Below are 26,773 nucleotides of genomic sequence, written 5' to 3'. Positions count from 1 at the left end.
TTTGTGACCAGTGCTTCCAATGGTTAGCTGCTGCTTTTGCTTCATACGTGGTGGTGATTATGCTAGTCTACATTGCTTAAGGCTCTGTGCTTCTTCAGCTATAATGTGTTTAGCCATTTTCTTGAAATTATTCTGCAGGGGTATTTTTTTTTTCCTCTCAAGAATTCACTGTTCATTTCTCTCCCTGCCGTGATTGACTTTGATCCCTACAAGTAATACAGAAAATTGGAAGATAAGGCATTGAACAGTAACTGCTTGTAGCTGTTGAGGAACTAAAACTGCACATCTGACCTATAGTTTGCTCGAGAGGAGAACCTTTGCCAGCCAAGCTTCTGCTGTATGAAGCTGATTAGATCAGTTTAGAAAAAATAACACCAAGGCTCTTCTCGAATTCAGATATTTATTTTTTTTTCTTTAGGAAAGTGAACTTGGAAGCACAGCTCCTTTTTAATTTAATTAGAAAAGCAAGGTATGCTTTACTTTTAAGAATAATTAGAGGCTCGTCTGGTTTCATTTTGGAGACCAGCTTAATACTGAAAGCCTTTCCAAACGTTTAAGTAATTTTCCCTTGAGTTTTGTGGACCATCTGGCCAATAGGATTTTGGAAGGAAATAGGAATTGACTGCTGCTGCGAGATCAGTGCCATGTAGTTCATCTCTTGCAGAGCTCATTCAGAAATCTGGAGACCAATGTGTTTTCTCACAGACTAATTGTGTCTGTTAACTCCCTTTTTATTTTTGGAGAGGATGTGGCAAATAGAGCCAAATGAAAAGGCACTGAGAGTAGATGCCCTTTTTTCTTCAGTTAAATGCTCTGTGAAGACTTTTGTATGTGTGTGAAAAATAAAACCTTTCCCTAGGCAAACCTCTGATCTGCTGAACTCAACAGTGATACTCAGTAGAGTTTTTGACTTCATCAGGATTCACCTTAGGTGAAGAGAGCTGTAGGGAGGGTATTTTCCATGAAGTACTGAAGGAAAGGCTGAGACCCAAAGATAAACCCATTTAAGGCCAGTTGTTAATGTTGGGCTGTCCTGTGCGGTGCCATGTGTCTCACACAGTTAGCTGCAGAGTGATGCATACCAACATGGTATTGCAATCTGTGTAAGAAAAACACCAGCAGAACTGGAATTAAAAAGTAAATCACCTTTAAAGTGGTTGTAGCTCTCATCATCTGGGCTGGAACTTGCAACCTGAGCTGCCTTAAAACCTTGTACTCTGCCTGCCTTAAAAGCCTTTTTAAAAAACCCAGCGACACAATTTTAACCCATTGTGCTGGTTCTGGCTGGGGTGGAGTTAATTTTCTTCACAATAGCTAATATCAGGCTATGGTTTGGACTTGTGCAGAAAACAGTGTCGATAACACAGGGATGTTTTCATCACTGTTGAGCAGTGCTGACAGAGTCGAGGCCTCTTCTGCTCTTCACACCACCCCACCAGTGAGTGGGCTGGGGGTGCACAAGGAGTTGGGAGGGGACACAGCCAGAACAGCTGACCCCGACTGGCCAAAGGGATATTCCATACCATATGACATCAGGATCAGCATATAAAGCTGGGGACGTTCACAGTGGTGGAGTTTGTCTTCCCAAGTCACTATTACGTGTGATGGAGCCCTGCTTTCCTGGAGATGGCTGAACACCTGCCTGCCCATGGGAAGTGATTTGGTTTGCATTGCTTGTGTGCGTGGCTTTTTGCTTTACCTGTTAAACTGTCTTTATCTCAACCCATGAGTTTTCTCACTTTTACCCTTCTGATTCTCTCCCCCATCCCACTGGGGGGGAGCGAGCGAGTGGCTGTGTGGGGCTTAGCTGCCGGACGGGGTTAAACCATGACACCCGTGCAGAACCTTGTCCATGTTCTGCAGTATATGCAAGAGAATATTCAACTACGTTATACTTGTTCACGAGAATGCTGAAGGATTTTAAAAATTCAGTGATATAATTGCTGAGAGCTTAATGTGTTATATTTATGTGGGATAGAAGGCTAATAAAGCCTTTCTTTATTAGCATGTGTCTGGGAAGGCTGCATTACTTAAAACATGACTCTCATAACATGAGGTTTGTAATCGCTGTGCGCAGCTTGACCTTCAGAGCTTTGTAGTGCTGGTGAGCCAAAAAACCTTCCTTTGAGGGATTCCTGCTCCAAAGTCTGGCCACCCACCAGCTGACCTCCTACAGTCCAGCCCCAACTTCCTTTCAGCAAGATGAGGCCGGTGGGACACATTTAACTGCTTGTGACTTCATCCAGCAGAGATGTGCTGCGTACAGATTTTCTCTGGCACACTGTATTTCTGTAAACGGATGCACATAAGTCAGGCAGCGAAAATTCACTGGGGTGGAAGGATTCGTACCACTCCCTAGACTTTGCTTCTTGATGGCCTCTGGTCTGCAGAGTGAGAGCCTTCCAAAGGCCGAGGCTTTTTTTTCGCCCCAAACTGTTTATTTTTCTGGATGAATAGACTTTCGATGCGGTGGACCTTTTGTCATAAATCATTGCTGGGGCTCCCCAGGTGCTGAGCGGGACTGGCTCTGTGCCAGGGCTGTTGCAACCCTCCTGCCCACAGCAAGAAGAGCTGCGGGGCTGCAAACACCCCGCGTCCCCGCCGCCCCACATCGGTCCCTGCTGCTGGCTGCCTGCAGACCCGCCAGCCCCAGCATCTCCAAGGCAGGACACCCACTGGAAGGAGAAAGCCTCTGTGCCCCTGGCAGGGGTAGCAAGCCGTGATGGGATGGCTGAGGCTGGAAACCCAATAGCGTGTTTCAACAGACGTTAAGAGGCGTGACAAATGCCAAAGCCCAGGATGAATGGCAAGGCTGTTGAAACTGTTATTTGCACAAATAACAAAATTAAGGCTCAAAGACATCGGGTTTTATGGCCCAATAAATGGAGTGTGAGGTAAAGGGGATAACTGCACGGCCTGCTTTTCAGACCTCTCCTCCCATTCACTGTGCTTCTGCCGGAGTTGCTCTCTTGACCCACGTATGTCCCCAAAATGTTGCTTTTCTTTCCTTGCTGGTAGCAGCTCCCGTTCAGGGGCCTTGCGGTGACCTCTAAAGTCAAGCACCTGGGTGACTTTCTGAAGAGAGGACAGCTAGAGTTTCAGTGTTTGTCTCCCCCTCAGACCCTCCTGAAGTATCTCCAGATACAAAACAGATTGGGCCAGATCAAAGTTGGTGAGAGTCTGGTCCTTCACCAGGAGCAGCTACGCCTTTGGTAACCCTGTGTATCCCCAACCAGCGCTGTCCCCGAGCAGTGACCATCTGTGAAATTAGCTTTCCGAGCTGGATGCTCTGCTGTGTGCTGCAGCTCTCGATTTCCAGCTGTTACCCACCAAGGGCTACCCCGTTTTCACAGGAGGAATGCTCCTGCTCTTCCTTCTTGCACATAGTTTGCATCGTTCAGAAGCTTGAAATAGCAGTAGGATGTCTAAAGCATCATGTGTGCATGTTAGTTGAGTAAGGAGAAGCCGCAGGAATGGGTGCTTTCCAGATTCCTCCAAATGAGCACGGAGCCACAGAACATTACAGGAGATGTTCTGCTGCGGACACCACCCATTTCATATAATTAGAGGGCAAAACTCCTTTTTTCCTATTATGACTAGCATGGTATTTTCAAAAGTGCTTAGTGCTTTGCTTGATCTTGCTAATCGCAATGTGAATGACCTCTTTGGGAGCAGGTTTCAACATCCCAAAAGATCCATCTCTAGTCCAGTCTTACACAGAGTAGAGTAGTATGGAGTATGTAGTAGCCTTGAGTGGTTCATGTTTTGCATAAGGATGGTAATCTGATCAGCTGAACGTACTGATACTGCAAGAATGTAGGTACTCAAATATGTGTTTGTGAAAGGGCTTGAATTTGTTCCTTTGTTTCGTTTTCTTTTCCCACTGGTCTGCAGTCAGACACAGACAAACATTAGGCAAAGCAAACAATCTGCATTTCCTCTTGTACAATGGGAGGAAATAGGAACTGAAAGGATACAAAAAAAACCCCAAAACAAACTGGACAGAAAAACTGCTTCTAGTGCCTCTTGGGTTTTAGAGTTCATGAGGGCTGTGGTACAGACACTTGCAGCAGGGGTAAAAAACTGTCCTTTTCCACCAGAGATCCAGATTGTTTGCTCTGGTACTGTTGAAATGACCCCCATCCATCCCTCCCTTCTAGCCAGTGTGGACTTGGGTAGAATTTTAAGTGATTGACAGAAGTTATGCGTTCTCTCTTGTCTTGGCTAATGTGTTGCTATTTTAGTATATGGGAAGTCCTCCTATACCACCGTCAACTTCATTGTCTTCTATAGTGCTACAAGTTACAGTGATACTTTTGTTTGTTTAAGCATGTGACACAAATAGGGGCCCTGAGAGAAATTCTTGATTTATTTTTTTTAACATCTTACCTCTGAAACGTCTAAAGCTTCATTTAAAAAAGCTTTAAAAAACTAGTATTTTCACTTTGAATGCAAAATACCCACTCCTGAGATGAGGGGGGAGAAAGAAGCAACGGGAAGGATAGAATGACCTGTTCTACACAGAAATAGGGCAGTGGTGTTTGCCAGGAAAGGAACTTGTTTTTCACTGGATTTTTAAAGTAATTTTTGCTATATAAATTTGCTAATCTTTACAAAATTATCCTTTTTTGTTTGGAGTGCAGTGTAACATTTTTAATTTTTGAAATTTTTTTCACTTTTTTATAAATAGTACATATCTCTAATATTTCTTCATTAATGTAACATGCTTTGTCTTAAAGTACACTGTTATTAATTAACTTTTGTTCTTCATATACGTGCACACACATTACATTTTACTGTTAATGTTTTACAACCTGGGGCATGCTAAATAGTATTCAACTTCATAGTATGGTCTATACTGCAAATGGTAAATCTTAGCTAACTTCTTGGAACCGATCTAATCATAAAGTAGAGTGGGAATTAGCACATAGAAAAAAACCCACCACCATAAACCTTGAAGAGTATATATTGATTATTTACAGCATATTGATATTGCTTACTGCTCTGACCAGCTGTGGACAAGGGTGATCATATTTTGTAGTGTTTAGGTGACACGCTTTGCCTTCCTTGGTAGGAACACATTGATGGTCAGTTCTGAAGGCAACGTTCGGTCTAAGTCAATCAAGCAGTCCCAGTGCAACCTGAGGGACTGTCTGGCGGTGTCTGATGGTGGATAATGAGAGCAGCAGAGGACCTTCTTGTTGCTGAAGCGGTAACGTCAGGAGCTCGTTCTGATGCGGCAGTCTGTGCTCTTCCTCTCAATAATGGCAGAGGAAGCTATTCAGCTGCTGTTGAAAGAAGGTGTTTATGGAGGATAGGGAAGGGGAAATGCAGCATTTGGCTGTGCTGGCCAAGTGTTTCTGAGTGAGACCTAGGACTGTCTGGAAGTTGGGTGCCAAATGTGGGGGTGAAAGGGCATCCGCGTGGTCAGCGTTTAGTCAATGCAGCTGGTTTGTGGTTTTACGGAAGTCCTGCATCCTGCACTGCTGGCATGAAAGCAGTCACTTACAAGGAAAGGAGGGTGTGTTCCAGCTGGGAGATGGAGCTGAGGGCTACCCTAGAGGTGATCTGGAACAAGGCCCAGACTTCCAAATCTCAGCATCTCCCAGCATCTCAAAGAAGAGAAGAAATGCTCCAGGGGCATACAGTTCTTTGATTTACAGCCCCACAATACGACAGACATCTACAGACATTGTGACGGAAGAGTCACCAAAACTATATAATGTCAATCAAAGTGGGTTTTCTGCGGCCTGAGTTGCATGATTAAAAAGGTGAAGCTGTAATCAAAATTATAGCTGCATTCCCACCTGGCTAGTGTCCCGAATTCTCCATGGGGGTTAAAAAAAAAAAAGACTCTGAAATTGGTAATTATCTGCCCAAGGCTGATGTGTGTTGGGTTGGGGGGGTTTGTGGGGATTTTGGGGGTTTTTCTTTTTTTTTTTTTTTTTTTTTTTTTAGACTATCAGAATTAATGTGGACTACATGTCATAGTTTAGAATGAAATGGATCAGTGGATCGTTTCTGAAATCCAGGGCGAGTATTCAGTGCACAACTGACCCTGAGCTCTACCTCAGACCATTAACTAACAAAAACAAGTTATACGTTTCCAAACTCTTAATAACTTCTTCCTTGGAATTTATTCCTGTCCCATTTCAAGTTTTGTATTGCTGCTGTATTTTTAGCTGAAGAATTCCATCCATGACTACAGTGGATTGTCTCATGTGGTGTCAGTTGCTGAGATGAGGATTACAGACTGGTCTTCTTGATAGAGCTCTCCTATAAACTGTCTTCTCAGGTGACACTTCTCAGCATCATAACACTCCAGCTCCAGATGCGCAAACCCTGTCCACTCGTTTACATTAGTCAGGGCCCCAAGGGACAGCAGGATGTCTGTTGTGAGCAGCCGTATGCTATAAAACAGCAGCTGTGTCTAAACTGCAGTGCAAGAGCAGCTTGTCTGCAGGTTTTATGTTCTCGAGATCCTCCTCCCTGCCATGCTAACCCACTGGCACGCTCTGGGGAGCAGACTGAAGCTGCATGAGAGGCTGCCCTTGCTGGTGTTTCCAGGCTGGCTCTGGGGGCTGGTGATAGCAAATGTTGTTCATTGCTTCTAAAGAGCTGGGTCTAAGTAGAAAAGCCCTGTGTAGGTGGAAAGGGAAACAGAAGGATCATGACTTTGTTAAGGTCATGTGAAATAGGACATAGGGTTTCCTGGAAACCTATGCAGGGCATTGTTCATTTGATGCGTAGTCTCTTAAAGGCTTTCCTTGTGTTACCAGGATGGAAAGGGTGGAGAGGAGAGGGGCAAAAGGGTGGGGTCTGTCCTTCGGGGCACAGAAGGCTAAGCTGGCAGTCTACCAGCAGCTGCAGGGCCACATGCTGATTTACCCAAGGTGGGCTCAAACTTCAGGCTTTTGAACAGGAAACCTGCTTGCTGAAGTTCACTGTCAGAAAGAGCTTGCAGCGAAACAGCTGTGCCTTCTCCCCAATCCCAAAGAGTGGGTGGCCACAGCCTGCACCAGTTATCCCGTAATAAATGCTTCTGGGTGAGAAAGTCCTCTGGCCATGGAAGTCCTCCACCTCCAACAGCCAGGTCTTGCTTTCAATACCCAGAGAAGGTCCCAAGAGTTAAGTTTGTGGTATCTACCAGGTTTCTGGATTACATTAGCAGATGACCCTTCACCCAGGAGTCCAGCAGCCTTGTGCGGATGTTGTGAGCTATTTGTGCCTGTGCACAACCTACGTGCACCGCACATGTGCGTGCCTGATGGCAGAGTGTGTTTGGTGTGAAATTGCCCTCCACATGGGAACAGAGGTGCAAACTGCCAAGTGTCCGAGGCTTCTGGCATCTGGGAGTTATCCCTGCACATAGGCACCTCACAGCCTTGCCAAAACTGCTGCTTTTTAAGGGAGAGAAAAGTGAGATTGTGCTTCTGGTTGCAGACAGGACATGGACACAGATGGGCACTTGAGCATAGTCAAAACCACCAGCTTCGTGCTGCCGTGGTGTCCTGCAGCAGGCGGTCCCTGCCCTTCACGTGCACTTTTTCCTGCTGCGGTTAAATGGGGACAGCTACATCAGACAGACCCAGAAACACGTGGACGTTAATGAGCGCCCATTGCCAAAAAGGAAGCATGTGATGGGACTGCTGTGGGCTGCCTTGGCATGCTGCACAACACTGTAGCAGGACAGCTGGGTTGTATCGTCTGGACGTGCAATTGTCCACTTCAAATCTGTCGGATCGCAAGTGGGGAGAGAAGCTGACGGGAGCTGTTTGCACCCCTGGGAAGAGAGGGCTGTACAGAACCTGGGAGGGAAGCTTCAAACCAAGCTCTCTGCATGTCACCCATAGCATTACAATCTCAGGTGTGTGTCACTGGGACCTTGGGTCTCTGGTTGTAATTGTGGCCTAAGCCAGGGATTGCCCAAAGTTTTTGTTTGGACCTAACAGGAAGAGGTGTTGTACATGACTGAATGAATCTTTATGTAAATATACTTAACTTGTGTAAAGCCCCGTTATCAGCTAATGGCCGGACCACTAATGCTGATACTCGTTTGATGTAAATGGAAAAAGCCATGTCTTGACCCTCAGTAGAGGGCATAGATAAGTGGTTCCTTTATCAGATTGAGCTAAAAAGATAAATACATATCCAATAGAACCAACACTGAGCGATATGTCCTACCCCACTTATATCTCCCTGCAGAAATAATGCATGGTTGGAGCTCATCAGAACCAGATCTTTGGCATAAAGCATCTTCCACAAATGTGGCTGCAATGAGCAGTATGCAGAGTTGAAAAATGTGTATGCTGGCTCCAGGTTTGCTGAATGTCGCTGTAGTGACTAACTGGCAACCGCAGCAGACTTTATGCGGAAATATTTTCTGGAGGAGACAAGGAATTTAGCTGGACTCAGAGCTAATGGGAGAATTTCTTCCAGCTTTGATATCTCATCAAAATGTAGGCAAGAACTGCAATTTTAGAAAGTCATTGAGCTTCAGAATTGTTCATGTCTAAGCTCTGTATGAGCTTGATAGCGTTTAATGCTATATTCTTGGGTGGGAATATGGATGATTTGCAGATGGCTGCTGGATGTTTTGCCTGCATTCTCCGGAGTTGAAACCTGCTCTCAAACTGAGCATTTGGGTGAAAGATGAAAACTTTTATTAGGGAGACGGGCCCACAGGCCGTTCCTGCCCTCTGCCCAGTTTCTGAGGAAACGTGCAACAGAGGATCTTGAATCACAACAGGCTGGTTCCCTTTAATGATCTGGAGAGGATGGGCAGTGGCGGATTGCACGGAGGGTGGGGAAGACAATGCCCTGTGTTCTTCCTCCCGTTTTGGATTAAATCAAAAAGGGTGAACTCCTGCATGTCTTGTCGCTGGAGGTAAATGCCTCTGTTGATGTCATTTGGTTGGGAAACAGTTAAAACAGTCAGTTGTTCCTAGGAGCTTTAAACAAAAATCAAAACACCACCTTTTTTAAAACAATTCAAACATGCTCAGCTTTGTGGCTTCAGCAAAAGTAGCAATGCGTGAGTTCCCATGAACTCCGGCTAACCTCTGAGATTTATTGATAAATGAAAAAGTAAGGGGCCAGGCCCTGAAACCTTTCCGTACTTAGACGCTAGTCTCACTATGTTATAACAAGAAGCCCAGGGCTGCATTCAGGATGTTTACTGCTTTTAGAGATGTCAAAGAAAATGAACTTGAAACAATTTGAAAAACCAATGTAAAGGAGAGAAACCTGTGATTTTTGTTCTGATGGCCAGCACAGTCAGAGTCTGTGCTTTAAAGCAAGTGTAACGTGGAGCATGTTACCCTGCTCAGATAAGCTGCAAAGGCATTGATGGCTCTTCTCCACATGAACACACGTGTTCTCTGAAAGCTTCAGCCCTCTTAGCATGGAGTCTTGCAATAGCACACTCACTTTTTTGGGTGGTAGTGCTGAGTTGAATAGGGTGCTGGTGTGCAACCACTGCTTATGGGGACTGCTGGTGTTTGGGCGAGCTGTTGGGTGGCTTTGCTTCTCCCCCTTTTTTTCATAACTAACTGAAGAGACAGTGAAGTTCAGGGGAGGAGAAAGAATAAAATTTAGGCTGTCTCCAGTGGATAAGGTGTCTCGGTGGATAAGGAATTGGCTGGATGGTCGCACTCAAAGACTTGTGGTCAATGGCTCAATGTCCAAGTGGAGAACAGTGACAAGTGGCATCCCTCAGGGGTCGGTACTGGGACCAGCACTGTTTAACATCTGTGTTGGCAACATGGACAGTGTGATCGAGTGCACCCTCAGCAAGTTTGCCGACAACACCAAGCTGTGTGGTGCGGTCGACACGCTGGAGGGAAGGGATGCCATCCAGAGGGACCTTGACAGGCTTCAGAGGCAGGCCCATACGAACATCATGAAGTTCAACAAGGCCAAGTGCAAGGTCCTGCACGTGGGTCGATGCAATCCCAAGCACAACTACAGGCTCGGTGAGGAATAGATTGAAAGCAGCCCTGAGGAGAAGGACTTAGGGGTACTGATTGATGAGAAGCTCAACATGAGCTGGCAGTGTGCGCTTGCAGCCCAGAAAGCTGGCCATATCCTGGACTGCATCAAAGTCAGTGTGACCAGCAGGTTGAGGGAGGGTATTCTCTTCTTCTGCTCTGCTCTTGTGAGACCCCACCTGGAGTACTGCATCCAGCTCTGGGGTCCCCAGTACAAGAAGGACATAGAGCTGTTGGAGTGAGTCCAGAGGAGTCCCACAAAGATGATCAGAGGGCTGGAGCACCTCTCCTGTGAGGACAGGCTGAGAGAGTTGGGGTTGTTCAGCCTGGAGAAGAGAAGGCTCCAGGGAGATCTAATTGTGGCCTTCCAGTACCTAAAGGGGCCTACAAGAAAGCTGGAGAGGGACTGTTTATCAGGGAGTGTAGTGACAGGACAAGAGGTGATGGGTTTAAGCTGAAGGAGGGTTGATTTAGATTAGATGTTAGAAAGAAATTCTTCCCTGTGAGGGTGGTGAGGCACTGGCACAGGTTGCCCAGAGAAGCTGTGGATGCCCCCTCCCTGGAAGTGTTCAAGGCCAGGCTGGATGGGGCTTTGGGCAACCTGGTCTAGTGGAAGGTGTCCCTGCCCATGGCAGGGGGTTGGAACTGGATGGGCTTTGAGGTGCCTTCCAATCCAAACCAGTCCATGATTCTATGATTCCAGCATTCTCTGGTTATTTTGTCTCTGCTGACTGACCCTTTTCCTTTGGCAATATTTAAAGGAAAGGTTTTATTTGTGTATGTTGGGATGATGTCAGAGGTGAGGAGAAATGATGGTGTGTGCTGTGTAATTCTGCTACATTGTTTGTTGCATAGGTTAGCAGGTGCAGAGACTTTTGAGATTTATTGCTCTATGATACAATGAATCCTTTACTTTAGGAAAATGTACAACTGTAATAAAAAATAAATCTGCAAAGATGGTAGTAAAATTAGTGTGTTACGATGAAAATGGTTTTATATAGATATATAGCTGTAGATACATATTTAGTTACACGCTTCAAGCTACTTTTTTTTTCATACTGCTTTTAAACTAATTAATCACTTTTAGATAATTGATGAAAGGCAAATGTAAATATATATATTTCTGTGTTCACACCTTTTCCTGAGGTTAACCTGTAGCCCTCTGCATTACCCTGCATGAACTTGTGGTGGGGGAAGATGAGGTTCTCCAGCTTAATACAACCAAGAAACATGAAAGACTCCCTTCAAAAGGTGTGATAACAGTTGTTGAAAATAAATTGTTGTGAGTTGAGAATTAGAGCAAACCAACAGGAATGAGTTTTTACTGCTCCTTTCCTTTCAGCCTGTTGAGAACGGTTTGGATTCTCTGGTGCATTGAACCACTCTGTTTTGCTCCAGAATAAAGGGTTCTAAAAGGACGTAAGTGTGCGAAGTGCACGTAGTTAACAGAATTTACTTCCATGTAAAGGCTGCTTTACCCAGCCAGAGAGTGTTTATTGCAGGTGAGCCTGCGCAGAGGGATGGTTGGATGGTTCCCTCAGGTTGGTAGTAACTTTGCACGGCGTGAGGAAGATGGGGCACTGTTAACAAGGCACGAGGCCTGATCCTGCCCGCTCTGCACAGACTGAGCTCCTCTCGTCCAGCGGTCAGCCAGGTTGCAGACAGCATGGGAGCTTTTAGGAATGCGGGAACAGAATTGAGTTGTGCATCTCAGTTAACGGGGACACATTTGTTGTGCAAAGGTGAATCATGGCACACAAAACAAAAGGGCTTGCTGTTTTCTTTTCCGTAAATGCTACATTTTCCAAACCTTTTTTTGAGGATTTAGTATTCTCACTCATCATGGTAAGAGTGAGTGAGAGCAGCAGGTTTGCATGCAGTGGATATAACTGGCTGCAAAATAACAGATGTCTTTTATACACAGGGACAATTGGATGAGCTATCATACTTTGAAATCAAAACTGAATGCCAGGCCTTTCCCCCTTCCTTATTCTTATGAACATTCAATATCAAGTGCAATGCTAGGCTAGTATTGATTGATTTAGTTTTTCAGTAAAGAAGCACATCTCCATGCTTCACTGTAATTCTGAAAATCGGTGTTGATTTTTGACATCATGCTTTGCAGAAGGTACGGCAGCCCAGGAGAGGCTTCTTGTCCTGATGGGTTGGTTGCCTGCTATGTGTGATGGCCAGACACGGGGAATTATCAGCATACTTGACTCCAGACAACCTCTGGAGTTAAATCAGGGTGCCAGCGTGTCTAGCATGACTATATTTTGTGGAAGGCCCTCTCTGGCTATATTGCCAAGACATTCAATGCCTGGAAACATTTACAAACAATGGCCTCCAACAAAGGAGCCATGGCTGTGCAGAGGAAGCTTGCTCACTGGGATTGACGTCAGCTGGGATGGATGCTGACCAAACACCAGCATCTCTTGGGCTAACACTGCCCATCTGCGCTCAGCCGTAATGGTGTGTCTGTGGTGGGCCTGGTGAGGGTGTGTCCCATTTGTCTTCCTCCTCAGGTCTGTGATAATATATAAATCCTATCATTCTAGTTTACGAGAAAAAGCTGTGCAATCCCAGGAGTGCTTCCATGGAAAGAGGACACTTATAAATATACAAAAACTCAGCAGGATTTAGTTTTCTGTAAAAGAAAACGTGACTGTGACATATCGCCTGAGAATGAGGAATCATTTTTCTTTGATGCAAAATTGCTTGGTCTTAGCAATAACAGTTGTATGCAATTTTGTGCAGATAGGACCTGGGTTTTAAAATGACATCAACCTAGCTTTTAATTTTGCAGGTGTAAATTGCACCTGCAAATCATTTTGTCTGCAAACTGCAGCATTTCATGTTTGATTTCCTGATTTCCTATGGCTTCCTTAACTGATGTCAGTTAGTTATTTCAATGTACAGCTTTGCAGACTAGTACTTCAGGAACAAAATTGCAGTCTCAAAGCTTCAAACCCATTTCTGAACATTTCATGGAAGTGAGGAGTTAGGAAGTGTAGCTAGTCCGCTGTTTGTACAAATCTTTTGATACTGTCCTCCAGTATGAGATTAGTGTTGGTTATCATGGCGAAACACTGCATCTGTGGCATCTGTTGAGCAACTTGATCCAACAAAGCCAAGAAACTGCAATTTACGGCAAGATTCGTGGTTGCGTTTCTAATATACGTTCTTGTGAACCACGTTTTGTCAGTCTGAGTATCAAGTTTGCTCTTATAATAGCTTTATTCCCTATTACCTCCCTTTTCCTAGCTTTGTTTTCAAAAACTAGCCACTTAGCTAGTCTAAAATTGCCAGTTATCTGTAATAATAACGATCGTGGGGTGTGGGCATTTCACTAGTGAAGAGTGTGTGCGTACGTAGGCACACATGCAGTCAAAGCCCTGGGAGACTTCCTCCCCACCAACGTAGAAGATTACATTTTAAATACAAAGCCTCTGCATACTTTTTAGGAGGTACCTGAGATACAGTTAACTCAGCTGCAGTAAGAATTTTAAAAACTAAGCATTTCACAGTGAAAAGCCTTTTTATTTAAAAAAAAAAAAAGCAAGAAAGTACATATAGCTTTAGTTTCTTGGCAGCCACATAGGGGTTTGCCAGATTGATGTATTGAAACCCAGAGTTTTGTCTTCACCCCGAGGTGAGCCAGAACATGTGGGGTGGGGAGGTGGGGACAGTGCCAGCTACTCAATGCCTTGCTTCCCCAGCACCCCTCAGCCCTGGGTTGCAGGACAAGAAGGTTGTTCTGGTTAGGTCACCCTGGGCCTGTGCTGAGACTTCCTAGAAGAGGAGGCTTGACGGGCAGCGATGCCTGTTGAACAGGAGTTGGATGGAGACCCATAAACTCATGCCGTGTTGTGCTCTGACGGCTGAGGTCTCCCAGCATTGCTGCTTGCTTTCTGCTAAAGGAGGAAGTCAATGCTGCGAAGGTAACTCAGTTAACTTTAGAGCATGGTATGGGTCTGGTAACGCATCACCAGACTTCACCTTGGTAGTTTTGTATCACTGAACGGTTGTTGATACATGATTGAAAGCAAGTACTCCAGCCCAGTTGTTATATGCCTCATTTATTACTGTATACCTAGTTTAAATACATGTTTTACTTACAGTCTTTTGTTATTTTAACAGGGTCGCCATGTTAAGACCGGGCAGCTAGCAGCAATCAAAGTGATGAATGTTACTGAGGTGAGTGCAAAACTAAAAACAAAAAGTTGTTATCAAGGTGCAAGGAAAAAATAAATATTCAGATCATGAGAAGATGGATAGCTTATAAAAGATGGTCTAGTGGTATAAATTATGGTTGCTGAGCACCAGTTTGTGTTTTATAAAGTACTGAGAGGTGTTAATACAACCGGATTTTTCAGTTGTACCTGACCAATGGTGACAAAGCAATAAGGGAATGCATTACCATATTTTGACAGTCTATAATAAGAAACAGGAGAACTCTCTTCCTGCTTGTTTCTAGTTGATTATCTGTTTCCAGAGATCGCAAGTAAAAGATTACTTGTAGCTCTGCACTGCCCCTGCTGTGTTTCATCATATCCTCTCCTGTCGTGCGCCAGCCATTCCTCAGAGCAGCTACCCTGACAGCTAGCAAGCAGGGACACGCTAGAAATGCAAATATAGCACTTTTTGATTGTTATTTGACAGATGAGAGGAGGAGACAGTTTAATTGGCGCTGTCCTCTCACATTTATAAAGTGGTGTCAGTGCTGGAACAGGGTGTCGAAAAAGTTGCTAAGTATTGATTTCTGTTTCTCCTTTTAAGAGCGCAGCCAGTAGCAAAGCAGCTTGCCTCCTTGAGACCACGTTAGCCTGAGCCCCAGAAAGATTGGGGAGACTCCCTGCTTCCTCTTCTCGAGTTTATTGGAAGTCTGTGGTTTGGTAGGACGCACCTTGTCTCACTGACGACCAGCTCCCCGCTCTGTCAGTCCGGCAGTGTAGATATGGAGTACAAAACTCCAAGATAAAGTCCTCTTGCGATGTTGTGGAAGGGTTATCGCCTGAAATAAAAACCAGGGCCAAGTCCTCTGGGCCAAGCCTGCCAGTGGTACGTCTACACGTGGTGTTTTGGGCAAGCACAAGCAAGCCTTGCCTATGTTTTTGTCTGTCTTTTGATTGTCTTGGAAGACAGCAGAACAAGTTGGTGTCTGCATGGGCATTGTCACGTAGAGCAGGTCCAGGACAGTTCTCTCTGCTGATGGTGTGGGAATCCAGCCCTGAGCAGCAAGTGGTCTGAATTGCACATTGGGTTTTTGAACTTAGATGCTACTGTAATGCTTTTACAAAGCATATCTAAGGGCTGGTTTGGCTATGGCTGCTGCCTTCTGTGCAAAGAGGAGACTGCATTTTTTAAATGAGTGCTGCATTAGATTGGTGGGATTTTTGCTTTTAGTTCTAGAGGTGCATGTATCATCAGGTGCTTTGGCTTTAAAAAATGGCAGTTACCAAGCATGAGGCTGGTGGATTTTGGAAGGGAGAGGGGGTAGGGTTTGGGTCACAGACAGATTCTTGGGATCAGAGCACCTCTGTGCTTTGACAGAGGAGCTGGCAGGACAGATCCTGGCAGGAACTTGGAACTGGTCCAGAGCTGCTGTATGGATTGCTTTCATGCTTTGCTGGGTCAGTCAACAGTGAGTGACGGCTGGCCAAACATGTCACTTGTGGGCTGTCATGTTAATACCAGTGACAGTCCTTTCCTTGATGAAACAATTGAAGCAAAAACTGCAGGAAAGGAACCTTGGAAAGATTTCCTTCCCTTTACTATACATAACACAGTCTCCTTTGTATGTAAGCAACAAACTGCAGCATCCAGTAATGCCTGCTTGCTTGGAAACAAAATTTAAATGGAGGACAACCTTATGGTCCAGCTTCAGGAATTCACGTTGATAGACTTGCATGATTCTGGGAGGAAAAACCATCTGTTTAGATCTGATTTGCTGCTGCTTTGTAGGCCTAGCATCATACTGGGGAACTTGTCCCATTGCTTGAGGGGTAATGATAACAGATCATGCTGTTTTCATGTTGAGTCACTTAATGTGAAAGCAGTTGTGATGGTTAAAAGTTGAGTGGTGAGCATGTTGGTGCAGCCATCTGAAGGGGGTTTTCCCTGGTGCTTTTCCCCCACTAAACCCTGAACAAATACAGTTCAGCTGTACTTGAGTGTTTCTGCTCTCTGCCCTTGGTGCAGGCTGAGTGCAAGGCTTTCTGCTGTTATTTCCACTTTCTTAATCCAGGGTTGCCTGTGTTTCAGCTGCTAGGGCACAGGCTGCAGTCCTCTGCTTTATCACTGACTTCCTCCAGGCTGCCGGCGGTGCCTCTGCGAGATGTTGGGAGACCAGCACAGGAGTGATTCATGCAGTTCCTGCCCATAGCTGCAGGTTCCTCCTGCAGCTGTTTGCTCTGCCCTGGGGTTGTCCTCTCCTCAGCCACCACATCTTGCAGCTCAGTGTGTTACGGTAAACCCCAACTGCTTTTGGTGCAGTGGGCTGTGGACGGCTGTGTGCAGCAGCAGGGTGGGGTTGGCAGCTGTGGTTCTGAGCCCTTCAGACACCTCAGTGCAAATTCCCAGAGCGCTTGGGGTGAGCCATGTGGCTGCAAGAAATAGGGTTACTGCTGGCCTCCTGAGATGATCCGTCTGGCCGGGGACCGTCCTGCTGGTCTCTTGTAGCGCAGAGTAGATGGAGTGGTTGAAGCCAACGCATCCCTGCTCTGCAGTTGCTGTAGGCAGGAGCATGGCTATGGCTGAGGCTGTAGATGTCCAGGGCATCTTTGAAGCTCAGTTCTCCTGCAAAAATAGCAATAGCTTTTCTCTGCTTCATAGCATTTGGTTACTGAAGCCTCTCACAACAGTAGTGGGTCCTAACTGTAATGTAGAAATCCTCTCAATCTCCAGAATTTCAGTGTCATAAATTCAGATCCTGTCAAGGATTAAGTTGGTTGGTTTTTTTTTTCCCTTGCATTGTTAGACTGCTCAGGTTTAAGTTATTTTCTGATCCTTTGGTCTTGAAAAGCTAGCTTGAGGCCTTAAATAAAGTCTTTAAAATATTGAAATCCTCATTTCCAGTGTCCTGCCTACAAATTGCACCTGAGAGCAACATCTCACATGGAGTTTGGCTTGTGAGAAATGGAAGCTGTCATAGTAAACCTGCTTCAGTGAGACGGGAGGCTCCTAGCCCCTGTGGCCATTTTCATCTTTGGGTGGTTATAGGATCTGATTAGTGCTGCACAGGGAACAGTTTTCTTGGGGAGTGAAAATTTCATGTGGTAGAAACCGGGAAGATTAAAAAAATAAAATCAAGACAAATGCAGTCTTTTTCCCTTCACCTGTCTCCAAAAAAAAAAAAAAGGTGGAGAAGAGCCAAATGCCTGGTTTGGCATTGTGATTTATGTACCTGCTTAGAGGACTCTCCCCAGTTCAAGCCTCCAGTAGATCTCTCATTCAAAGTGAGGCAATGCCAGTGACAGAGCCCCATGCCAGTGTAGGGTGGTGGTGGTTTGGTCACTAACCTGCTCAGTAACAGGTCACTGTTGTCTGACTTGGGAGAGGATAGGATTGAACAAGGATATCATGTATCCTAGGGCTCTGAGCTACTTCCTTGCTACTTGGATATTCTGCAGTGGGTTTCTCTCCCCCAGGATCTTGTTTTCATCACTAGAAAATCCAGCCTAAGTTGTCTTTCAGCTAACATTCCATCATAAGCAGTACATTTCTGCCAAAAGATTCTGTTTCACCAAATCTATGGGGTTTTTTTCCCTGACAAGAAATCATTTAATCAGAAATTCCCTGACCAGCTCCAGCTGTGATTGCTCAGCTCTAAGATCTGGGACACACCAAGAGCTGAGCAAATCTGCCATTTGCTGTCAGGAGCTGCAGCCCTGGGCTGGTTTGTTAAGAGCAGCAGCAGGATGCTGTGGTCATTGCGGAATCCTCTGGACATCTGTCAGGAAGTGCTGCCGTGTCATTTTTACGGGGCGGGGGGAGCCCTTTGAAATGGGTGAAGGGGAGCTGATGGCTCATGTGCCTCTCCATGCAGGCTCTGCTTCCTGCTATCTTGCAGAGTGCTTGCAAAGAGGTTGGATTCTTGCTGCTTTTCTCTTCAGCTGTCGGTGCAGGTGATCAAGGAGCTCTTTGTAGCAGGTCATCCTCTGTGTGTCCTTGCTTTCAGTCTTTCCAGACAGCAAAACAACATTTAAATGAGAAACTTGTCATTAGAACTGCCCCAGTACTAAGGGATCTCTTGGTAGAGGATTTATCAGCTGATGATCTTGTTTCCATTTGAAATCAGAGGCGTGTGCTTTCTAGTTCTTGGCTTCCTAATGTTATCGCAGATAGGTCTACATCTTCAAAAACAGCCTTTGATCATGAACCTGTCATCTTAGTGCACACAGCCATCTGTGCCCAGAAGCACATTGGTTTGTGAAAGCAAACAGCTTTTTGCACCTGCACATCTCCCAGCTTGTTTCCTTTTCTTATGCAGTATGATTTATGAGCAAGTTTCTAGACCCCTGGGAGATGTGGCTGATGGTAACACTGACAGGAGGGGTGGTGGAAAGTGGAAATCCTGAGAGTGTGCATGCACTGAAAAGTTGAGGGTGCTTTTGTCCTCAGGCACCCTGCTTGAAGGATGTATGTATGCTGAGACTTAGCAAGTCCGGATTCAGTTCCTGATTGGGCCTCAGTCATGGACAGAATTGCTCACATTTATTCTTCTGCCTTGGTTTCTCCATGTGAAATGGAGTAATTTTTCCAAAACTCACTCAAGCACCGGGAACACAGAGTACTTTTTGTCTGTGAAATGCCCACCTGCTGTGCTGTGTAGCCCTTTACCTTACAGACTGACTGATATTTGAAGTCACGTCTCTGTCTTTGAAGGATGCAAGAGTTTGGCTCGGAGGTTTTCTGCTCAGCAGTGGTGGTGCTCAGCAGGCAAACCCACTGTCCAATCTAAGCAGTGTCTTCCCAAGGCTCTCATCCTGTTCCTGAGCAGCGTACAGCGGTGTGCGAGCACAGGGAACTGCCTCTACGGGCAGGGATGGGCAAGGGAGGAAGAGGCAGGTGCAGGAGGGAGCAGGTTCTGACCTTCTGGGTAAATAGATAAGGACACGAGGTAAAGCAGGAATTGGATTGTCGTGCTGGTAATGGGAAAGGAGCGTTACACGTGTGCAGCTCTTTGCTTTTGCCAGCAGGCGTGGAAGAGCCTACCTGGTATTCTGGCTGTGCTCACAAATGGGTACATGCTTATCTTTGTTTTAAAAGCGTGGAGGCGAGATTGCAGAGGAATAGAGTACTTAGAGAAGAGCTGTGTCAGTACGGTTCCACATTCAGTAAATTAATTGGGCAAAGGAAGAAGAGCTAAAAAAGCAGCTGAGGAAGTGGTTGAGATCTGCCAGCTCCCCAAGGGGAACTCTGTGAAAGATGCAGGCTGGAGCCGAGGGCGTAGCAGGGAAGCTTTTCAGTCGCGCTCCACCAATGCAAAGTTCATGCAGATGGGCAGAGTTAAAAAAACCCCAAAACCTCAAGATCTGAAGAGATCTTAAGTAAATTGAGGAAGGCCTTTAATAAAGAGTAATGTTGTCCCTCCACATGTTTAGTTCCCCTAGCAGAAGTGGGTAGGAGGCTGGGGAAGGGAAGGAGTCCTCCCTGTTTCTCCCGCTTTCTGCCCACCTTCCTTAAAGATCCTTTACCAGAAACTCGTATGAGTGACAGGACCCTTGTGGTCAGGTCCAGGATGATGGTTCCCATCTCCTAATCCTCTGCCTCCTTCTCCTCCCTGTCTGTTTCTACCCTTTCACGTGCACTCTTTGGAGTCCCAAAGGGAGTAGAACCTTGTTTTGCCTCCCAGAAAGCATCAACACAAACTCTCAGCTCCCTTTGATTGTGACCACGTGCAGAGAGAAATAGGACCTTGCTTATGGGGGATTTCCTGCATGCTGTCTGGGAGTCAGCTCTGATTTCTCTTGGAGACTCCAGATGCTGCACCAGGCTCCTCCTTACCCTCGCTAATTAAGTCATACGACAGCCAGGGCTGTATCAAGCTGAGGATTAAGCGTCCTCCTTTCCCCTTAATTGCAAACAAAAGATAAATGAAATATCTAGTGCAATGCGTGCAGCTTGAGAGCCTGTGTTCTGAAACCTGAAATAGCTCATTTTGCTTCAAGTGGAGTTATTTTACATTTCCCATTTCCTAAAGCTTAAGCCAATGAGGCTTTGGTCTGGTAATGTGTCTCCTGTGAATTGATGTTACTGGGGAAAACTTATTGGTCCCTTCTGTTCTGTTGGGAATGATTTTTGTGTGGTCGGGTTTAATAAGACACATCATATGCATGTGCTTGAGGGAATTTGGCTTCAGCCTGTCAGGCTTTAATGTTTTGCAACAGGTAAAAAGGACAATGCAGCTGATTTTGTAAGCAGTCTGTTGTGATGGTTAAAGGAATGCTTCGATGGCAAAGTTGCTGGAAAATAGTGGAAAAGTGCAGAAAAATGTCCTGTGGGGCTGAGCTGTTCTTGCTGCCTTTTTTTTTTTGTCTGTTTTTTTCTGGTTTTTTCCCCCTTCAACTATAAGTGCTGACTGGGATGTTTTGCAGCAAGGTAAATTATTTTTCAGCTTTGTCATACTCCTTTTACCCAATACAAGGATACCTTGCAGCACCATTCCTTTCCTTTTAAAACAAATGAGACAGAAAAATCTACATGCATTTTTGCTGGGTATTGTGCACCATTTCTCTTGGTGGCAACACAGCAAACAGTCTAGTTCTGAGAGGACCTCTTCAGATTAGGCAGTTCTCTCTAAAAACAGGCATTTACTTCTAATGTAATTATTAAAACTCGTGTTTCCGTTAGTTGTCTTATTGTGCACGGTGCTGTATTGGGCAGAAGAGAATGTCTGCTTTGAAGAGACTGACACAAAGACAGTGGGAAAACCGAGCTAGCTCGTGCTTGGAAGGAGATGTCTAGGGGCGTGCTAGCCCCCAGCGTGCCAGAGACTTAACTGATGGCATGATGTTAGGAGGGGGGAAGAAACTCCATGGTCCAGGAGGGGTAGCCTCACAACTGGAAGGAAGGAGCAGATCCTAACCCTGTGCTGGCTCTGGAGTTTGGTTTGTGGTGTTTCCTCCTTCTTGGCTTTGATTTCCTCCCAGCAAGACCCTCCACAGGACTGGGAAGACAAATGGGCTGATGTGTGCACTAAGTGCTTTTCCAAGTATTTAAGTAATGGAGTGGTAGGAATATTTTTATTTTTGTTTGGATCTGGTTAATTTCTTCAAGACTAAATTACTGCATACAGAAGCTGCAAATGGGGGAGTGATAGGTCCTGTCTCAGCCCCTGAGGACACAATATGAGGTTGTTATACCCACATGGGGACATTTTTTTATATTTTTGGTCAAACCCTAGCAATTCATTATTTAGGCCGATGGACCAGAGTGATTCAGTCATCAGTTTAAGAGCCTGTCCTTCAGTTACAGTCTCATCATCACAGGATGAGGCTGGAGGGAGCCTCAGGTGGTCTCTGGTCCAACCTTCTGCACAAAGCAGGGCCAGCCACGGGATCAAACAAGGTTGCTCAGGGCTGGTTTCATCTGGGTGTTGAAAGCCTCCAAAGACAGAGGTTGCCCTGCAGCTCTGGGCAGCCCTGGAGCTCAGGGATCTCTGGTCACCTAAGGAGACTTCTGCTCTCTTTTGCTACAGAATGAAGAGGAAGAAATCAAGCTGGAGATAAATATGCTAAAAAAGTACTCCCATCACCGGAATATTGCTACATATTATGGTGCATTTGTAAAGAAAAGTCCTGCAGGCCAAGATGATCAGCTCTGGGTAAGTGTTCAGTGTCGTTTCTGTTCGTCGGATCTGCAGCTCCTTTCTTCAGAGCTCCAGTATGCTTGGCATGGCCTCTGGCTCAGTGAAACTCTTAAGTCATTGTTCTGAAGAATAACATATAAAAGAGAAAAATTGTTCCTCCCTATATGTCTTCCATTCCCTATGATTTCCTCTGAGGATGGGCATAGATACTTGTGACTTGTGCTGTCGTTCTGATTTGTTGTTTGAGCTTTTTTTTTCCAAATTAAATGTTTCAGAATATTTTTTTTTTAACAAAACTGAAAGGGAGTTTGTCCTCTTCCCCTCCTCTCCTTTTTCTTGTTGGTTTCCCTTCCTTTTTTTCAGTTGGAAAATAAAAAAGGGAACAGAGGAATTGGCAATAAAGCAAAGAAGATAAATGAATCCCCCAATTATTTTGGCTGCAAGATTTTTGAAGATTTTTTTTTTTAAAATTCCTATGTTTTTCACTGCTATTGGATCTTGTTTTTCTGATTTTTGTAATTTCTAAAAAAAAAAAAAAAAAAGTACCCATAACCTGCAATAGGAGAGGAGCACTACTCGGATTTTTATTTATTCAGCAATGTGTGTGATTCAGGAAATGAGATTTTATGTCACTTGGCATCCGTGAAGGTCGCGTGTAGTTTGCCACACCTTGATTGTGGTGGAGTGGGTATTTGCACGTGGTATCTCTGCTGGCACCCTGTTAGCGCTGTGGTAAAAGTGTATTGCGTTTGTCTTCCTGCAGTTGGTGATGGAGTACTGCGGTGCGGGCTCTGTCACTGACCTGGTAAAGAAGACAAAAGGGAACTGTTTCAAGGAAGATTGGATTGCCTACATCTGCAGAGAGGTTCTCAGGGTGAGTCCTGACAACAGAGTTTTGTTGCTTGTTTGCAACAAAAAGGCCTTTCCAAGCCTTTGGTCGCTAATGTAGGTCACTAATGAGCATTATTGTTTGAAAGTTTTGATCCATGAGGCTCATGGGCTGTGGTCTTTGAGTTCAGAAGAGCCCACAGAGCCAGCATGATGGCTGCTTGACATCCCATATTATTGTAGCTAATCCCATTTTCTGTATGAAGAACAGAAAATTCCTGTTTCCTATGGCAAATAGCCATCTTCTGCAAGTCCAGATTCTAGGCATCTAGAAAAGTAAATACATTTTCTGTTTTCAGTAAGTCTGTCTCCACATCAGGAGATCTTACTGCTCATTGCTTCAGCTATTCATGCTGTGTAAGATCTTTCTGTTCATAATTCCTTCACCTGCACACGCTCAGGGGCCTCTTTTCCGTGCTATTAGAAGCAGTGTTGACTAAACAGCATTCCAAAATCTTAAAAGTTGCCCTGCTGGGGCAATATTCCCCAAGACAATTCTTGGGTCTATATTTCATTCTGTGCAGGCTTATAACTTTTTGTTTGTTTGTTTTTGTTCCTGCGAAGTACAGAGGATAAAACAATTCCCAAGTGTAATCTAGTGAACTAGCCTGGAAAAAAAAATAATATTGGAACCTGTCATTCTAAATTCAAAACCCATTACAGAGTTACTGATCCATCTTCCTTGTAATGGAGTTCTACTTCTTTTCTAAATAATGGTAAGATAAATGTGTATTCTGGGAGCTGGAATTCAAATGGCGTGCCAAAGTAATGCTTGAATAGGGGTAAATCTTTGCTTCTGGAGCAGAGGAGTTGAGAAGCGTGCTCAGTAGAGAACATTGGCCATCTTACAGGGGTTTGGCATTAGACTGCAGATTGTAATAACTATAGCTGGAGAGCGTGGGGAGAGCTCTTCTGAAAAAAAAATAATAAAATCTTAATGGTGTAGTCAGGTTGCTTTTCATTTGTGTGGCTATAATATCTCTATTAAAGCAATTGATGTTAAAACATTTGGTTTACACTCATGCAACTGAAAACCATGACAGCCTGCTAGTGTAAAACAAGAAATTGGATTTAATCATGCTTGTTTCAAAACAAAATGACCCATTTGCACATGGATTGACAATGTTCCCCTCTGGAAGATTTAGAAGCTGGGCGGAAGCTCTGTTTGAAGTCGTTAATATTACAGAGGCTAAGCATGTTGAGTGAAGCATCCCCTGGCTTACTATAATGGATTATTTCAGTGTGTTCCTTTATATGTATGCTAGTTTAACCATGGACAATTTTGGAACGAAGGAAGAGACAGGATATTGCAGATATTAGCTGAATGAAAACAGTATTTGCTGCATTCAAAAAAAGGTCTGACATGGTACTTTGAACTTTCTGTGGTCCACTTACCATTGAATATGGTTTTGCTGAATGCAGAATTTAAGCCACTGTGGTCAGCCACCTGCTGTCTCTGGTCCTCACACAGAGAATTCTACATTGCTCTTTCCCTCTTTTGTTTGCTTTTAACACATAGTATAAGGAGGCATCCCTTGATTCTGAGACAGAAGTTTAAAATGTTGTTACCTTGTTCTCTTCCCACTTGACTTCAGAGATGCTCCACTACTGTCAGGCCTGTGGGTAAAGAAGGCAATCAAACTTCTCTCTCCTCCCTGAAACTGGGGTCTTCATGTTGCTGATAACATCTAAAGGACTTTCCTATGAATAAAGTCTGAGAAGGGTAAAAGTGTAAAAAGGCAACAATGCCACACTCATGATAATGGTAGAAAGAAAAAATAAGGAAAGTCTGTTTTTCTTTTAGGGTTTGGCACATCTTCATGCTCACCATGTCATCCATCGAGATATTAAAGGACAGAATGTTCTTCTCACAGAAAATGCAGAAGTAAAACTGGGTAAGTTTCCTTAAATTTGTGCTAGAAACCTGTTTGTAAAAATTTAAGATTTCCATCTTGGAAAGAACCTTCAATCACCTAAGAGCAACAAGTATGTCAAGTAGCATTAATGCCTGTGTTTATAAGGTGTCTGTCATGTAGAAAGAGCTGCAAATGTAACATGTTCTGCAAGGATGTCACTCACAGCCTGTGGGGAATACAGCTACTTCTGGGCAGTCAAACGTACAAGCTGTCTAGTAAGTCTTGCAATCCCAAGCACAACTAAAGGCTGGGCGGAGAATGGATTGAGAGCAGCTCTGAGGAGGACTTGGAGGTATTGATTGACGAGAAGCTCAACATGAGTTGGCACTTGCAGCCCAGAAAGCCAACCGTGTCCTGGGCTGTATCAAAAGCAGCGTGACCAGCAGGTTGAGGGAGAGGATTCTGCCCCTCTACTCCGCTCTTGTGACACCCCACCTGGAGTACTGCGTCCAGCTCTGGGGTCCCCAACATAAGAAGGATGCAGAGCTGTTGGAGCAAGTCCAGAGGAGGCCCACGAAGATGATCAGAGGGCTGGAGCACCTCTCCTATGAGGACAGGCTGAGAGAGTTGGGGTTGTTCAGCCTGCAGAAGAGAAGGCTCTGGAGCGGGGGGGCTTTACAGCAGCCTTCCAGTACCTGAAGGAGACTACAAGAAAGCTGGGGAGGGACTGTTTATCAGGGAGTGTAGTGACAGGACAAGGGGTAATGGGTTTGAGCTAAAAGAGGGTAGATTTAGATTAGATATTAGGAAGGAATTCTTCCCTGTGAGGGTGGTGAGACATTGGAACAGGTTGCCCAGAGAAGCTGTGGATGCCCCCTCCCTGGAAGTGTTCAAGGCCAGGCTGGATGGGGCTTTGGGCAACCTGGTCTAGTGGAGGGTTTCCCTGCCAATGGCAGGGACCTTGAAACTAGATGATCTTTGAGGTCCCTTCCAACCCAAAGCAGTCTATGATTCTGTGAAGTCACAGCACTTTTGGGCTTCACAGCAGATTTTGGCATGCAAAGACATCCACACTAAAAAAGTTGAGGGAATAAAGTATGCTAATCCATTTCTCTAAGGGAAGTGGTTTTAAGAGATTTTCATAAATCTGACAATAGGTGAAATTGTGTAAGGGCTACCACTCATGAGTAGCTCTTACTAATAGTCATCTCTCAAAAATGTCGGACAGTTTATTTCCTTTTCTAGCTGTGGCATGTCAGTGTTGACAACTTCTGACTTCCGAAGATTAAACTCCAGTACATATCCCTCTTGAGGAGGGGATGTCTTTCATGTTTTGGGACGACATCACAGAGAACGCGTGGCAATGATTTAAAGGAGCACTCTCAAGGGAAGCACTTCTCTTATTTGGGATGATTTTTACACTCCCTCTCTCGTTAATTGAAAGAATTCATTGTAGAGTCAGAGAACAAAAATAATAAGCATGGCCTGTGGATGTGGGGTAGGATGTTTGGCTGGAGCCAGTAAAAATAAGTACTTTAAATCTCATTATGGTTTAACCTTATGGCGAAATCCTGGCTTCACTGAAGTCAGAGGGAGTTTTGCTGTTGTATTAAATGAAGACAGGATTTTGCTTGTAGTGTCTAAAGGATAGGTACTAGTTTTCAACTGTTCCCTCTTAAAACTGGCAAGATGAGGGGTTTGTGTGTGTTTACAGTCTTGTATAGCTACTAGTCCCACCGTTCTTCACATGGTTGACAAGAAAGTTAAACCTTTCTAACTCTGGGTAAAGACGAAACAGATTACTAAGTACAAGAATTAAAAAAAACCCCACAAACAGTAGTTTCCAGAGAGATTTAGCTCGTGTGTCTTAAAGAAGCTAGAAACCCAAGAGGTCCTCCATCCAGTTCCGTTCCACTTCTGTGTAAGTGTGCACATTTCCCATCAGAAGCACAGAGTGCATGATGATCCCAAAGGTCAGGTCCAACTTGTTGTTGGAGAAGGTTTGCTAAACAGGTACATTAAATTATAGGAGTACAAATGATTGTGGTTTGCAGATGATCTTAAATGAGGTAACGTAATTGAGAAGATCTACCTCTTGATGGTAACCATAGAGCTATCTCATTTCAGTCCGTTCTTTTCTCTGCTACTTTGTCTTCTCTGTGAATAGCACTCAGGTGCTATGCCCAGTGGATCCAATTAGTGTATCTTAGAGGTTTGTTCAAAGAAAA

The 26,773-nt window shown here is 44.8% G+C and overlaps 1 protein-coding gene across 3 annotated transcripts in view; it reads left to right on the top strand.

The window, feature by feature from the left end:
- The window catches only part of NRK (Nik related kinase), a 109,178-nt gene that overhangs the window by 22,598 nt on the left and 59,807 nt on the right, over positions 1-26,773 (top strand). For all 3 annotated transcript variants that reach the window (XR_012837293.1, XM_075763491.1, XM_075763492.1), the window contains exons 3-6: positions 14,130-14,186; positions 21,691-21,816; positions 22,565-22,675; positions 24,494-24,584. Coding sequence is in view for 2 of the 3 variants with exons in the window: in XM_075763491.1 (XP_075619606.1) it covers positions 14,130-14,186; positions 21,691-21,816; positions 22,565-22,675; positions 24,494-24,584 (385 nt within the window). In the remaining variant the exon portion in view is untranslated. The remainder of the gene's footprint in view (positions 1-14,129; positions 14,187-21,690; positions 21,817-22,564; positions 22,676-24,493; positions 24,585-26,773) is intronic.

Source organism: Balearica regulorum, chromosome 11 (assembly GCF_011004875.1).
Source record: "Balearica regulorum gibbericeps isolate bBalReg1 chromosome 11, bBalReg1.pri, whole genome shotgun sequence".
NCBI classification, from domain to species: domain Eukaryota; kingdom Metazoa; phylum Chordata; class Aves; order Gruiformes; family Gruidae; genus Balearica; species Balearica regulorum.
Note: the sequence above shows the minus strand (reverse complement) of the source record. Positions and strands in the feature narration are given on the sequence as shown.